Source organism: Erpetoichthys calabaricus, chromosome 12 (genome assembly GCF_900747795.2).
Source record: "Erpetoichthys calabaricus chromosome 12, fErpCal1.3, whole genome shotgun sequence".
Lineage (NCBI taxonomy): Eukaryota > Metazoa > Chordata > Cladistia > Polypteriformes > Polypteridae > Erpetoichthys > Erpetoichthys calabaricus.
The window spans coordinates 70,820,409-70,835,364 of NC_041405.2; the positions used below are offsets into that span (position 1 = coordinate 70,820,409).

At 39.4% G+C, this 14,956-nt stretch overlaps 1 protein-coding gene across 2 annotated transcripts in view; it reads right to left on the minus strand.

Annotated features, from left to right (window-relative positions):
* Positions 1-235: 235 nt before the first annotated feature.
* Positions 236-14,956, minus strand: part of tbc1d8b (TBC1 domain family member 8B) — a 71,187-nt gene continuing 56,466 nt past the window's right edge. Inside the window, exons 17-21 of one of the 2 annotated variants that reach the window (XM_051935185.1) lie at positions 10,583-10,648; positions 7,769-7,858; positions 7,577-7,630; positions 1,999-2,096; positions 236-1,246 (exon numbers count right to left, since the gene is read on the minus strand). In XM_051935185.1, the coding sequence (XP_051791145.1) occupies positions 818-1,246; positions 1,999-2,096; positions 7,577-7,630; positions 7,769-7,858; positions 10,583-10,648 (737 nt within the window). In that variant the 3' untranslated portion in view covers positions 236-817. The remainder of the gene's footprint in view (positions 1,247-1,998; positions 2,097-7,576; positions 7,631-7,768; positions 7,859-10,582; positions 10,649-14,956) is intronic. The other variant, XM_051935184.1, reaches the window with a different exon arrangement.

Here is a 14,956-nt window from a genome sequence, read left to right on the forward strand (position 1 = left end):
AGAGAAAAGCCAAGCAAAATGACACCTTTTATTGGCTAACTAGAAAGATTACAATATGCAAGCTTTCGAGGCAACTCAGGCCCCTTCTTCAGGCTTCTTCTTACATCTTGCCTGAAGAAGGGGCCTGAGTTGCCTCGAAAGCTTGCATATTGTAATCTTTCTAGTTAGCCAATAAAAGGTGTCATTTTGCTTGGCTTTTCTCTACATTGTTAAACTCTGTAAATGGCTTAAATGCTTCTGATTCCTTCCATATTAGCAATTTATTAGCAAAAAATGTCAATTTCCAAAAACTTAATTACATTTTCTTCCGGTTTCCCATTTACAGTGCTTTTGCATGACACTTTCCCTTACTACCTCCAAACATGGAGGACCTAGACTGAAATGTAGTACACTGTACATCATCAAAATATGAATGTTAATATTCATAAACATCACTTTATGAATAATCATGCAACAGACTAAGTATGACCACCCTATCATCTGAAAGGCTATATTTCACTTCTAGAAGTAGAACTTTTCATTATTTATGATTCTTGAACTCTCACTTTTAAGGCTTAAAAATAGGCAGTTACCACATGAGTATATCTCTGTAGCATAGAAAATGGCAAAATTGCTGCAGAAAAATATCTACAGAGAAAAAAAAATCATGTGCAAGCAGTAAACCCATCTAAAACACACAGCTGCCCACAGGTCAACAAAGCAAATGGCTTCTAGCATCTCTTAAATTATCTCCTATTCAACAACCAGCCCTAAGAGGTGGAAATTACTGAAACCTATTGCTCATCAATTCTTAAAACTTTGTGTTTCAAAAGTTTTATTACTTTATTTGGGATTTGAACTGGTTCTTTTTTGCAAATTCTAGTTTGGCTGCAAAGTCTTCTGGCTTTTCAAAAAATCGGACAAGGACAGGTTCATTCAGTAAAGAGGCAAGAATCTGTTCAAAAGCAAACGACCACTCAATCTGCTCTTTTTTGACCTGGTTGGCTGGAGGGCTGTCTTTTAACTTGGATACCTCATCAACATTTGTTGATTCTCCTTCACCTTGAGTGGTAGACTCAGGCTGGCCAGTCAGTATAGGTGCTTTGCTGGTTTCAGCAGGAGAGCTAGGCTTTTGCAGTCTACGACCCACTTCCTCCATTTTAAGGAGGAGACTTGTAACTGTTGCAATGGCTCTGTACAGAGATTCTTCCTCTGGATGTCCATGAAAGAGATTATAAAGCGTCTTGGAGAACTGAATAAATTGAGCCTAGAAAAAAGTAAAGAAAGGTAGGTAGGCTGTGAATAATACATCATAACATTACATTAAATCATAAGTCATGGACATTCTGAATGTTGCCTGACAATACTGGGCAAAAGATAGAAACCAGCCCTGGATGAGACACCAGTTCATCGCACGGCCCTCTCTCACACTCATACACAAATAAAATAGAATACAATGAATAAGTAAAAATTGCATATCATATGAAAACACTAAGAATGTTAAACTCAATGGTTTAAGCTCAATTTAAGAGATAATAAGAGTTCAATAAAGAGATTTTCGTCAAATACATATTCAACATTTTTAAGTAAAAATTAATTTGTACTGATTTGCTTGTTATTTAGTGTTGAGAATTGCCATATCATGGCTTCAAAGGGCTTTGGGAGACTTTCGTTTGGCAGATGTGTAGGCAGGACAAACAAAAACAGATAGCTATCTAATGCACAGAATAAGGCTTTAAAAAGGTTGTTAAAAAGTGATATTAGATTAGATTTGACAAACTTTATTAATCAAGGGGATATTAAATGCATACACCAGCAGAAGTATAAAAAACAAAGATACAGGCTCACTGGACAAATAATAAAATCAATCCAAAGTCTGACAGATTACTAAACAAATACATAAATAAATGTATGTTGTACATAAATTTAACAGTTAATTGACATCCCTACCAAAAGCTTTCAACCAATGAAACCACTATATATACCCCAGCAATATGATTTTGTTGTTCACAGTTTTACCTGGTCCATTCTTGGTAAATCTTTAATACTTTCTTCCTTTCTGAGCAGCTCATCTTGCCATTGCTTGAGGTATGCTTGAAGGTCAATCTTCCCTTTTCCTGGTTAAGGACACAAAATTTATTTAGATAACACAAAACTGCTATTACCTCAGATGATTGATGACTTGTCTTTTCTATAAACTTTGAGAAAAAATATTTTGCAGTAATTCACAAAGAAATTACTCTAAACAGGATACATATGTCAAACACACTTCATTGCGAGGAGGTTTAGGTTGATAAAAAGAATCTGAGGACTGTTTTTCCAACCTTTTCTGAATTAGAACTCATTACATCACACTTATCAGAACTTATTTTGATACCCCAAACCATTACTAGATAATATATTTCAACACAAGATGTAATAATGTTATTCATAGAAATACATGTGTTCTGCCCCACATCTTGTTAGTTGAGACTGTTATTTGTTGAACTGTGCTTGTCATTTCATCTTGTCATTTATTAACACACCAGTCAGTCACGTCCCACACTCACAGTGGCACTATAAAAGTCTATGAAACTCACATAAAGCACGTAGGTCCTATAATAAACATTTGAATACAATACATCCCATGTGTCTCATGTAAGCACCCCTTTATCTCTTGTTTCGGTCTGGTTAGTTGTGGTATGCAGCAATTTGAACCTCTGTCTACGTGCTTCTCTTTGTCTTGATCCAACCGTGGAAATCACTTGCCTTGTAAGTGTCTTTTAAAGCTTTATTGTTTAACTAGTCATTTAGCCCAATAACGGGTGCTAGAACAGTAGTGCATAAACATTAGTAGGAACAGTCTATATTAAATGGCAAGGGACTTTGACCTCATTCTTTTTGTTGGTCATATTTTTCTTTCTTTCAGCCTTTCTTTTGTTGATGTTTACTAGCTGAGCTGACCGTTCTTCGTGGGCTGCCGCCGTGTACTGTGTGTCTTTAATTTTCTGTGACAGTAATACTGTCTTGTACGTCCGCTGGCTTGTACTTCTGTAATATGCCTTTAATCTCCTCTGACAGTAATACTGGCTTGTATGTGGCTGTAATATGCGTCACTGTATTGTGTACCTTTAATTTCCTCTCGCAGTAATACTGGTTTGTATTTCCGTAAAACGCCTCTAACTTTCTCTGACAGTAATATCGCGCATCGCACCGTGCCCCGCACATGCGCACTTCACCAGAAGCCCCGCGCATGCGCACTTCACCAAAAGACACACACACACGGACACCTGGACGCACAAAGGTATTTTATTAAAGAGGATGTACACTGTCTGCTATGTACTGCATTGCTTTGTAAATCATTCTTTATTGTCTTTGATTGTACACCTGTAAATGTCTGTATGTTTCTTTTGTATATATTTCAGTTTACAATGAGGTACGTCCAGTAAAAGCCTTCAAGAAAGCTCGCTCACCCCTTGTCATTTTTTATGTGGATGTGCCAAGTTGTTTAAGCTCTCAGTGGCCGCGTTGCACGGACAGCGCGGAGTGAGGCAGAAAAACATTACTTCTATTATGGTCTTACAATCTGGAAACGAAGAACCTGTTGGACTACATTGAAGTGTTCTATTTTTTATGTTACATTTTAAGTATTAATAGTAAAATGGCACTTATTTGTCCCATATTATGTGAATATGAAAGATGACTGTTAAAGAAGATATGGTTAACTTGGGCTGTTAGACATCAAGTCTTTATTTTGACATTTAAACATGTCAATATTTATTATTAGCATTGTACATTGCTGAAATATTAAGGTCCTTTAAGCAACATCTGAAATCATTTTTTTACATGAAAAATGATTTAAGATACGAACACCTTTAACAACAAGGCTATTGAAATTGGTGAATGCACTATATTTTTTGCTATGGGCATATAAAGTTATCAGCAGAGTTGTGGATGTTTTTGAGAACTCAGGGCTTGGAACATTTCAGTCAATAATGTTCAGGATTTGCATAACAACCCCCTCTGTTTTTCTTCTTTTACCTTCAACTGAGGTCTGTCCTTAATACATGTTGAGTCCTTCTATCTATATTTCTTTTATCTCACCACCTTTTTAAATAACCATTGTTTCCTATCTCAACCTATGGCAGTTGCTGCTCTCTTTGCTGCTGACAGGTCTTTACCTCTGCACTCAATTTGGAAGTATGGTCTCAAGGAGAAGGAGTAACACATTAAAAATAGCTTGCCTTAATGCTAGAAGTATCAAAAATAAGGTAAGTGAGTTGGAGTTGTATGTAGCAGAGCATAATTATGATATTATAGCAATAACGGAAACCTGGCTAAATAACAAAGATGGGGATGAGTGTAACATAGAGGGATACACATTTTTTAGGAAGGATAGACAGAACAGAAAAGGAGGTGGGATTGCTGTTTATGCCAAACAGGATTTAAATGTAAGTCCTCTTCAGTTGGATGATGAGCCCCATCTTAGTGAGGACATGTGGCTTCGCCTGGAAAATATTAGGGAAAGAGGTCTTATTTTAGGAGTGTGTTATAGACCACCCAATTCAGACAGCAATTTTAACACACATCTTTTTAGTAATATCAAAAAGGCAAGTTTACAGGGAGCTATTATAGTCATGGGGGACTTTAATTATCCAAATATTAACTGGGATAACCTTGCAGATGGAGGAGCACAAGTGTTTTTAGTAGTCAGTGACTGTTTTTTAATACAGCATGTTAAAGCACCAACAAGGTGAAACTTGTCTGGATTTAGTATTTTGTAATAATCAGGATAGAATTGAGGGTGAGGAGGTGATTGAACCACTAGGGTCAAGTGACCATAATGTAATACAATTCTCAGTATTTTGTAAGAGTGCAGATGCAAAGACTAACATTGTTAAGTTGAACTTTGGTAGGGCTAACTTTGAGCAGATGCGACAATGTCTAAGTAGGATAGACTGGGATAAGCTTTTAAGTGTGGAACAGGTTTAAAAATGTTTTACATGTAATGCAGGACAGATACATACCTAAATTTGGAATTAATAGGAAACTTAAAAAAACTCCACGGTGGATTAATAAAGATTTAAAAAAGAAGTTGCAAAGGAAAAAACTGCTTTATAAGGCATATAAGACTAATGACTGCAAACTGAATCGTAGAGCGTATGAGAACATGAGGGCAACCATTAAGAAGGATATCAGGGAGGCTAAAATACAGTTGGACAGGAATATAGCAGAAAAGGCGAAAGACGACCCTAAGAGATTCTTTCAGTTTTTTAGTAATACTAGGGGGCTCCGCCCCCTGCTCGCCAACCCCTGTGTTTGGTTTACCGGATATACAATACAATTTATTTTTTGTATAGTCCAAAATCACACAAGAAGTGCCGCAATGGGCTTTAACAGGCCCTGCCTCTTGACAGGCCCCCAGCCTTGACCCTCTAAGAAGAGCAGAAAAAACTCCCAAAAAAAAACCCTTGTAGGGAAAAAATGGAAGAAACCTAGGGAAAGGCAGTTCAAAGAGAGACCCCTTTCCAGGTAGGTTGGGCGTGCTGTGGGTGTCAAAAAGAAGGGGGTCAATACAATACAGTACAATACATAGAACAGAATAAATACTCAATACAGTATAAAAATAAAAATTCTAGAGGTACGGAGTAGAATTTCACATTAGATGATATCACATAATATGATTTGGATTTGTTTTAAGTCCTGGAGACCTCATTCATCAAGCTGCCTCCCCCGTTTTGCCATTCCACATCTGAAATAGCACTAATCCGATGAAAGGGCCCCTCATTCCCACGTCCCCATTCATCAGGGATGACTTTACCTTAGGCAGGCAATCTACAATTTAAAGAGATTGTTATTTTCTTGTGAATTGTTACATATGCATTATTTTCACTTTTACTTTAAAAACTTTTGTAAAAACAATATTTGTTTCTTTATTTCCTGCCCCGCGCGAGGTTACATCTCTTTCTTCCCAGACGTATAATACTGCTCGTGTTGTGAAGGGTGTTGCGGCTAAACGTATGCTAAGGATATGCCTTTGGATCATTTGCTGTCTTTTTGCTGCTTTCTAGCTGCCTCTTCTGCCTGTTGCATGTTGTTGTTTTAAGTGTTCGGAGCACATGATGCTTGCCTGCCAAAAGCAGTCCAACAACTGCTAGCTTAGAGGTCTGTTGACTTGTTTTAAATGATGGCTCACTGCCTGGTCTCGCGTGACATTGTAAAAGCAATACCTGTTTTTTATTTCTGGCCCCGGGCATGGTTGAATTCTTTCTTGCAGGATGTATAACTATTTTTTTTTTTTTTTGTGTTATTTACCTGTATCACCTTACGACATAAATACATCACACTCACCGAGGGCACTATTTGCAAATTTCAACATTCTGGAATACAGTAATCCCTCCTCCATCGCGGGGGTTGCGTTCCAGAGCCACCCGCGAAATAAGAAAATCCGCGAAGTAGAAACCATATGTTTATATGGTTATTTTTATATTGTCATGCTTGGGTCACAGATTTGCGCAGAAACACAGGAGGTTGTAGAGAGACAGGAACGTTATTCAAACACTGCAAACAAACATTTGTCTCTTTTTCAAAAGTTTAAACTGTGCTCAATGACAAGACAGAGATGACAGTTCAGTCTCACAATTAAAAGAATGCAAACATATCTTCCTCTTCAAAGGAGCAAAAAAATCAATAGGGCTGTTTGGCTTGTAAGTATGCGAAGCACCGCGGCACAAAGCTGTTGAAGGCGGCAGCTCACACCCCCTCCGTCAGGAGCAGAGAGAGAGAGACAGATAAAAAAATCAATACGTGCCCTTTGAGCTTTTAAGTATGCGAAGCACCGTGCAGCATAGTTAAAAGCTGCACACAGAAGGTAGCAAGGTGAAGATAATCTTTCAGCATTTTCAGACAAGCGTCCGTATCGTCTAGGTGTGCGAACAGCCCCCCTGCTCACACCCCCTACGTCAGGATCACAGATAGTCAGCGCAAGAGAGAGAGAGAAAGAAAAGTAAGTTGGGTAGCTTCTCAGCCATCTGATAATAGCGTCCCTTGTATGAAATCAACTGGGCAAACCAACTGAGGAAGCATGTACCAGAAATTAAAAGAACCATTGTCCTCAGAAACCCGCGAAGCAGCGAAAAATCCGCGATATATATTTAAATATGCTTACATATAAAATCCGCGATGGAGTGAAGCCGCGAAAGGCGAAGCGCGATATAGCGAGGGATTACTGTACTGCATTTATTTGCAGTGCATGGGCCAAAAGTGCATGCCCTACCACTTACAGCAGGTAAGGGGAGAAAAGGAAATATAAAGAAAATAGCAACTAAAGCAAACTATAATACAACTCCTTTCAGTGTTAGGAAGGCACTTACTGTGAGTTTGAATACAACAGCAAAATTCTTCAAAAATGTAATCTTAGTGCTAAACAAACCTGAATTTGACAAGAGTGCTTTAGTTTATTGACTTTTTGTAGAATCAGCATATACTGAAAACAGTAATTATTGAAGAGGAGCAACCTTGTTATTACAAACAGGCAAATTAGACTCTGAAATACCTCATCACCAGAAAATCAAAAAATTCAGGCAAATATAAAATTTCTCTAAATCAAAACAAATACCTTTTTCTGGGCTTTTTCGAATTACTCCATCTTCAGCAACATCTGACAAAGGCACTGAAAAAAACAAATGCTCATGTTAATAACTACTGCAGAGGCATAAACTTGTACCTAAAAGCTGAAGAAAAACAATAAAACAATACAACACTGCACAGTAAAGAACAGCACAGAGCAAAGATAAATAAATAAGCTGACCAGTGAAGCGACTCAGGTGGGTCAGATCTTCTTTAGTAAGACTGTTTCCTTTTGTAACATTAGGATTTTCTGTCTCTACTTCTGTGAAAGCTAGAAGAAATTGTTGACAGACATACAGAAAGAGAAAGAAAACTAGAATGAAGCAAAAGCAAGAACACCAAGACTGCAACAAGACTGGAAAAAGGAAGAGTCTTGACAGTTAAAAGAAGAATGAAAATATCCTTGGTAGAGTGAAGCAAAGTGGGAGAACAAAACAGTTTCAAGCCCTCTAAATCAATTTCAGCATCACCAGTCTTGTCAATGGGAGAAAGAAAGAAAGAAAGAAAGAAAGAAAGAAAGAAAGAAAGAAAGAAAGAAAGAAAGAAAGAAAGAAAGAAAGAAAGAAAGAAAGAAAGAAAGAAAGAAAGAAAGAAAGAAAGAAAGAAAGAAAGAAAGAAAGAAAGAAAGAAAGAAAGAAAGAAAGAGTAAGCCCTGGGCAGAGTGAAAGTCTATTGCAAGGTGCAAACACACCACTAATACACACAGACACATGCTCTTACATTTACACAGGACCAATCAAACTCACAAGCACTTCTTTACAGCAGGGTACTCTGAGAAAAACTCACAAAGAAATTGAGATAATGTCCAGACTGTATACAGAGAACAAAAGGTTGAGAGAATTGAACCCAGAATGCTGAATCTGTGAGACAGCAACACTTATCACCATGTCTCCAAACTATAAAAAACATGCACTATCAAAATAAAAGGGAAGAAGCAAAAAGATGAGCAAGAAAAACAGAAAAAAAGTTTATGGAAAAAGATGCAGATGTGTTCAAAAAATATTTCAAAGGACTGAGAAGAGGACTTTAGGACCTAGTATATATAGAATCAGAAAGACAGGAAAAACCTGAGAATGACATGGTTTTTATCATCTATTATAGTGCACATCTTAAAGTCGCTTAATTGATATCACATTTCAAAGCAATTCAGAAATGCAAGTATACAATAAAAATAAGTTATACAGAAAAGGCAAAAAATGTAAATTAAAGCAAATTATACTTCAAGGGATCAAAATATATAATATTTAAATTACAGAAGAGAAAATTACTCTTCAGTTAAGATCTAAAAGAACAAAATGAAGGAAATTTTCAAAAATAGATTATTTATATACAGTGGTGTGAAAAACTATTTGCCCCCTTCCTGATTTTTTATTCTTTTGCATGTTTGTCACACAAAATGTTTCTGATCATCAAACACATTTAACCATTAGTCAAATATAACACAAGTAAACACAAAATGCAGTTTGTAAATGGTGGTTTTTATTATTTAGGGAGAAAAAAAAATCAAACCTACATGGCCCTGTGTGAAAAAGTAATTGCCCCCTGAACCTAATAACTGTTGGGCCACCCTTAGCAGCAATAACTGCAATCAAGCATTTGCGATAACTTGCAATGAGTCTATTACAGCGCTCTGGAGGAATTTTGGCCCACTCATCTTTGCAAAATTGTTGTAATTCAGCTTTATTTGAGGGTTTTCTAGCATGAACCGCCTTTTTTAAGGTCATGCCATAGCATCTCAATCGGATTCAGGTCAGGACTTTGACTAGGCCACTCCAAAGTCTTCATTTTGTTTTTCTTCAGCCATTCAGAGGTGGATTTGCTGGTGTGTTTTGGGTCATTGTCCTGTTGCAGCACCCAAGATCGCTTCAGCTTGAGTTGACGAACAGATGGCCGGACATTCTCCTTTAGGATTTTTTGGTAGACAGTAGAATTCATGGTTCCATCTATCACAGCAAGCCTTCCAGGTCCTGAAGCAGCAAAACAACCCAGACCATCACACTACCACCACCATATTTTACTGTTGGTATGATGTTCTTTTTCTGAAATGCTGTGTTCCTTTTACGCCAGATGTAACGGGACATTTGCCTTCCAAAAAAGTTCAACTTTTGTCTCATCAGTCCACAAGGTATTTTCCCAAAAGTCTTGGCAATCATTGAGATGTTTCTTAGCAAAATTGAGACGAGCCCTAATGTTCTTTTTGCTTAACAGTGGTTTGCGTCTTGGAAATCTGCCATGCAGGCCGTTTTTGCCCAGTCTCTTTCTTATGGTGGAGTCGTGAACACTGACCTTAATTGAGGCAAGTGAGGCCTGCAGTTCTTTAGACGTTGTCCTGGGGTCTTTTGTGACCTCTCGGATGAGTCGTCTCTGCGCTCTTGGGGTATTTTGGTCGGCCGGCCACTCCTGGGAAGGTTCACCACTGTTCCATGTTTTTGCCATTTGTGGATAATGGCTCTCACTGTGGTTCGCTGGAGTCCCAAAGCTTTAGAAATGGCTTTATAACCTTTACCAGACTGATAGATCTCAATTACTTCTGTTCTCATTTGTTCCTGAATTTCTTTGGATCTTGGCATGATGTCTAGCTTTTGAGGTGCTTTTGGTCTACTTCTCTGTGTCAGGCAGCTCCTATTTAAGTGATTTCTTGATTGAAACAGGTGTGGCAGTAATCAGGCCTGGGGGTGGCTACGGAAATTGAACTCAGGTGTGATACACCACAGTTAGGTTATTTTTTAACAAGGGGGCAATTACTTTTTCACACAGGGCCATGTAGGTTTGGATTTTTTTTCTCCCTAAATAATAAAAACCATCATTTAAAAACTGCATTTTGTGTTTACTTGTGTTATATTTGACTAATGGTTAAATGTGTTTGATGATCAGAAACATTTTGTGTGACAAACATGCAAAAGAATAAGAAATCAGGAAGGGGGCAAATAGTTTTTCACACCACTGTATATCTTTTATCAAGACTCTACATTTCTTAGCAAATGTATTACTATACCTTGATTTAAATGTAGTTTGAATAATAGCTTCAGCTTTTCTGTAAAGTTTCCATTATACAGAACATCTACAAATGTAAAAAAATATATTATTACAATTGGCACAGAACTTAGAAGAGAGTTTAGGTTACCTTTTTGTTATTTTGAAATTTAGTGATGACACGTATACAACCAAAGTGTACTCAGTTTACTCAATAATCAATGTGATTTATTTATATGTAAGTAATAATAAAATAAGTTAAAAATGAAATGTCTCCTACAGGACTGTCAGTGAGATGAAAAATCAATCAGCTACTGTACATTGTTGTTTGCATAATAAAATAGTAACTAATTTGTCTTAAATGAAACCAACACAAAATCTAAACAGAAATCTCCTACAAATGTGAAAAATCATGCAAAACATTTCTGTTTGACAACTGGGCAAAATAACAATAATACTGATAATTTCAATGATTATTAGAAGTGGTGCAGATTTAGTCCTTGAAACTTGGATTTTAGTTTACAGATGATCCTAACTGAAGTCATTCAAGAGCAACTGAATTTGCATTTAGCACTGTGATGTTAATAGGAAAAATCAAACACTGCAGAAAAAACAGGCAGTGAAGCTACATAGCCATACTCAAAAATATCTTTTTAAAACCAGAATCATTATTACATCCATCCATCCATCCATTGTCTCCTGCTTATCCGAGGTCGGGTCGCGGGGGCAGCAGCTTGAGCAGAGATGCCCAGACTTCCCTCTCCCCGGCCACTTCTTCTAGCTCTTCTGGGAGAATCCCAAGGCGTTCCCACACCAGTCGAGAGACATAGTCCCTCCAGCGTGTCCTGGGTCTTCCCCGGGGCCTCCTCCCGGTTGGACATGCCTGGAACACCTCACCAGGGAGGCGTCCAGGAGGCATCCTGATCAGATGCCCGAGCCACCTCATCTGACTCCTCTCGATGCGGAGGAGCAGCGGCTCTACTCTGAGCCCCTCCCGGATGACTGAGCTTCTCACCCTATCTTTAAGGGAAAGCCCAGACACCCTGCGGAGGAAACTCATTTCAGCCGCTTGTATTCGCGATCTCGTTCTTTCGGTCACTACCCATAGCTCATGACCATAGGTGAGGGTAGGAACATAGATCGACTGGTAAATTGAGAGCTTCGCCTTGCGGCTCAGCTCCTTTTTCACCACGACAGACTGATGCAACGCCCGCATTACTGCGGATGCCGCACCGATCCGCCTGTCGATCTCACGCTCCATTCTTCCCTCACTCGTGAACAAGACCCCGAGATACTTGAACTCCTCCACTTGGGGCAGGATCTCGCTACCAACCCTGAGAGGGCACTCCACCCTTTTCCGGTTGAGGACCATGGTCTCGGATTTGGAGGTGCTGATTCTCATCCCAGCCGCTTCACACTCGGCTGCGAACCGATCCAGAGAGAGCTGAAGATCACGGCCTGAGGAAGCAAACAGGACAACATCATCTGCAAAAAGCAGTGACCCAATCCTGAGCCCACCAAACCGGACCCCCTCAACACCCTGGCTGCGCCTAGAAATTCTGTCCATAAAAGTTATGAACAGAATCGGTGACAAAGGGCAGCCCTGGCGGAGTCCAACTCTCACTGGAAACGGGTTCGACTTACTGCCGGCAATGCGGACCAAGCTCTGGCACTGATCGTACAGGGACTGAACAGCCCTTATCAGGGGGGCCGGTACCCCCATACTCTCGGAGTACCCCCCACAGGATTCCCCGAGGGACACGGTCGAATGCCTTTTCTAAGTCCACAAAACACATGTAGACTGGTTGGGCAAACTCCCATGCACCCTCCAGGACCCTGCTAAGGGTATAGAGCTGGTCCACTGTTCCGCGACCAGGACGAAAACCACACTGTTCCTCCTGAATCCGAGGCTTGACTATCCGACGGACCCTCCTCTCCAGGACCCCTGAATAGACCTTTCCAGGGAGGCTGAGGAGTGTGATCCCTCTGTAGTTGGAACACACCCTCCGATCCCCTTTCTTAAAGAGGGGGACCACCACCCCGGTCTGCCAATCCAGAGGCACTGTCCCTGATGTCCATGCGATGTTGCAGAGGCGTGTCAGCCAAGACAGTCCTACAACATCCAGAGCCTTGAGGAACTCCGGGCGTATCTCATCCACCCCCGGGGCCCTGCCACCAAGGAGTTTTTTGACCACCTCGGTGACCTCAGTCCCAGAGATGGGGGAGCCCACCTCTGAGTCCCCAGGCTCTGCTTCCTCATTGGAAGGCATGTTAATGGGATTGAGGAGGTCTTCGAAGTATTCCCCCCACCGACCCACAATATTATTATAATTATTATCATTATTACAACAAATTTTTATTTTCAAAATATGTGGCAGTGAGAATAATACCCAGTTTACCAGCAGTAATGCAATATTATTAATGAATGCATTAATGCAATCAAATATGAATAAATACCAGAAGGGCACCAGACAGACGAACTAGCATATATGGGAGAAAGAAGGAGCCTACAGAAAAGTATGTGACCTTAGGATGCTAAGGGGCAAGTGACCTGGCATAGATGCCTTACATTTTCGCATAAAGAGAGTGAAGACAGGAAGGAAAAACCAGATGGAAATACATTCTGGCTACTAAAGATCTCTTGGCCCTTTTTGAATAAACTGATCGTTCCTTTAAATCGAATCTGCACCTCCGAATTACAGTTTTACTCAAGCGGTCCGCCAAGGCAGTTTAGCAAATATTTATTAGAGCCAGTTAAAGTGTGCAGATCTCAGCTTTGATTGATTGATAGATAGATAGATAGATAGATAGATAGATAGATAGATAGATAGATAGATAGATAGATAGATAGATAGATAGATAGATAGATAGATAGATAGATAGATAGATAGATACTTTATTAATCCCAAGAGGAAATTCACATTTCCCTTTTATGCTATATTTAAAAAATAATTTATTTATGCTTTGGTACGTTTGCATCTTTTGAGTATCTTGCCTTTGTTATTCAAGGATTATTGCAGTCTCTAGTATTGTCCATGTATTGACCTCCTAAATATAATCCTTCTTTCATTGAGGAATTCTCAGACTTAGTGTCAATTATAATAAATAGCTTTGACAGGTTCCTAAGTGTTGGCAACTTTAATTTTCATATCAATCAACAGTGTGACCCAAAAGCAAAGGAATTCATGAACCTCCTGCACTGTTTTGATCTGAGCCAGCATGTTAGACAGCCCACACCCGGGTGGTGGGGGTGGGAGTGGCGCACATATTGGGTTTAGTGGTTGATGTGTAACAGATCATGGATATCGGTTTATCAGACCATTTTTTGTTATTATGTAATGTACAAATACTGATAGCTACAGCTAATGAAAAGCATATTGTTAAAAAATGCTGTTTTGATACATCTACAGCTTCAAAGTTTGCTAATGTTCTAAACAACCAGCATGTTTGTAGTGCTTACTACAATAGTGATATTAATGTAAATAGTAAGATATAAAATTTTAATGCTAAAGTGAGAGCTGGCTTTGACATAATCGCTCTTGAAAAAATAGTTTAAAAATCCTCCAGCACTATATTATACCATGGAAGACCCAAAAAATGTCTGCCTTAAAGAAAACATGTCAGAGAGCTGAGTGTAAATGGAGAAAAACTAAGCTGATAGTTCACTGTGAAATATTGAAGGCTAAAATATCAGAATGCAATAACACAGCCTGTCTTGAGAGGCAGTGTTACTTCTCTAAAATTATAAGTAATAATGCAGGTAATCTGAGAGTTTTATTCTCTACTGTTGATCATTTGCTAAACCAAGGTCCCTCAATGGAATGCCTCCAAAAAGCTTCCAGTGATAGCTTTTGCTATATTTTTTAAACACAAAATTAATGATATTAGAAACACATGCCTCCAAAGCCGATCCTATTAAATCCCGGTATTTCATTTTAAGCAAATTAAATTCTTTCACCAGGATAGATTTACTTATCGATCTATATAATAAAAGCCCAGCGCGGCGTCCGTGTCCGGGTTCCTTTTGGCTGTATAGCCGCCCCCGTAGAAAAGCCCCAGTCCTTCCCCTCTCAGAATTCCTGCTTACCCCCCTCCGTTCTTTCCCCTTTGCGCACGTGAGTATTTCAAGCCCCGCGTCTGAGTCGGATGGTTCCCCTGGTCACCAATTCGTGTTTTAAGCCGCGATTTTCTATTTTCTCCCTTCCGGCCCACTATGCCTTTCCGTATTCAGATACCCATGTGCACTTGTACGGAGGAGACCTTACGGAACAATGCCGAAACGAAAGGCAACTGAACCTGCTGCTGCGGGAGACGACACATTACAGCGTCATCACGAAGCAAAGAGGCAAAGGCGTGCCAGTCGCTCGCAAGAAACGGACAGTCACCATTCACACAG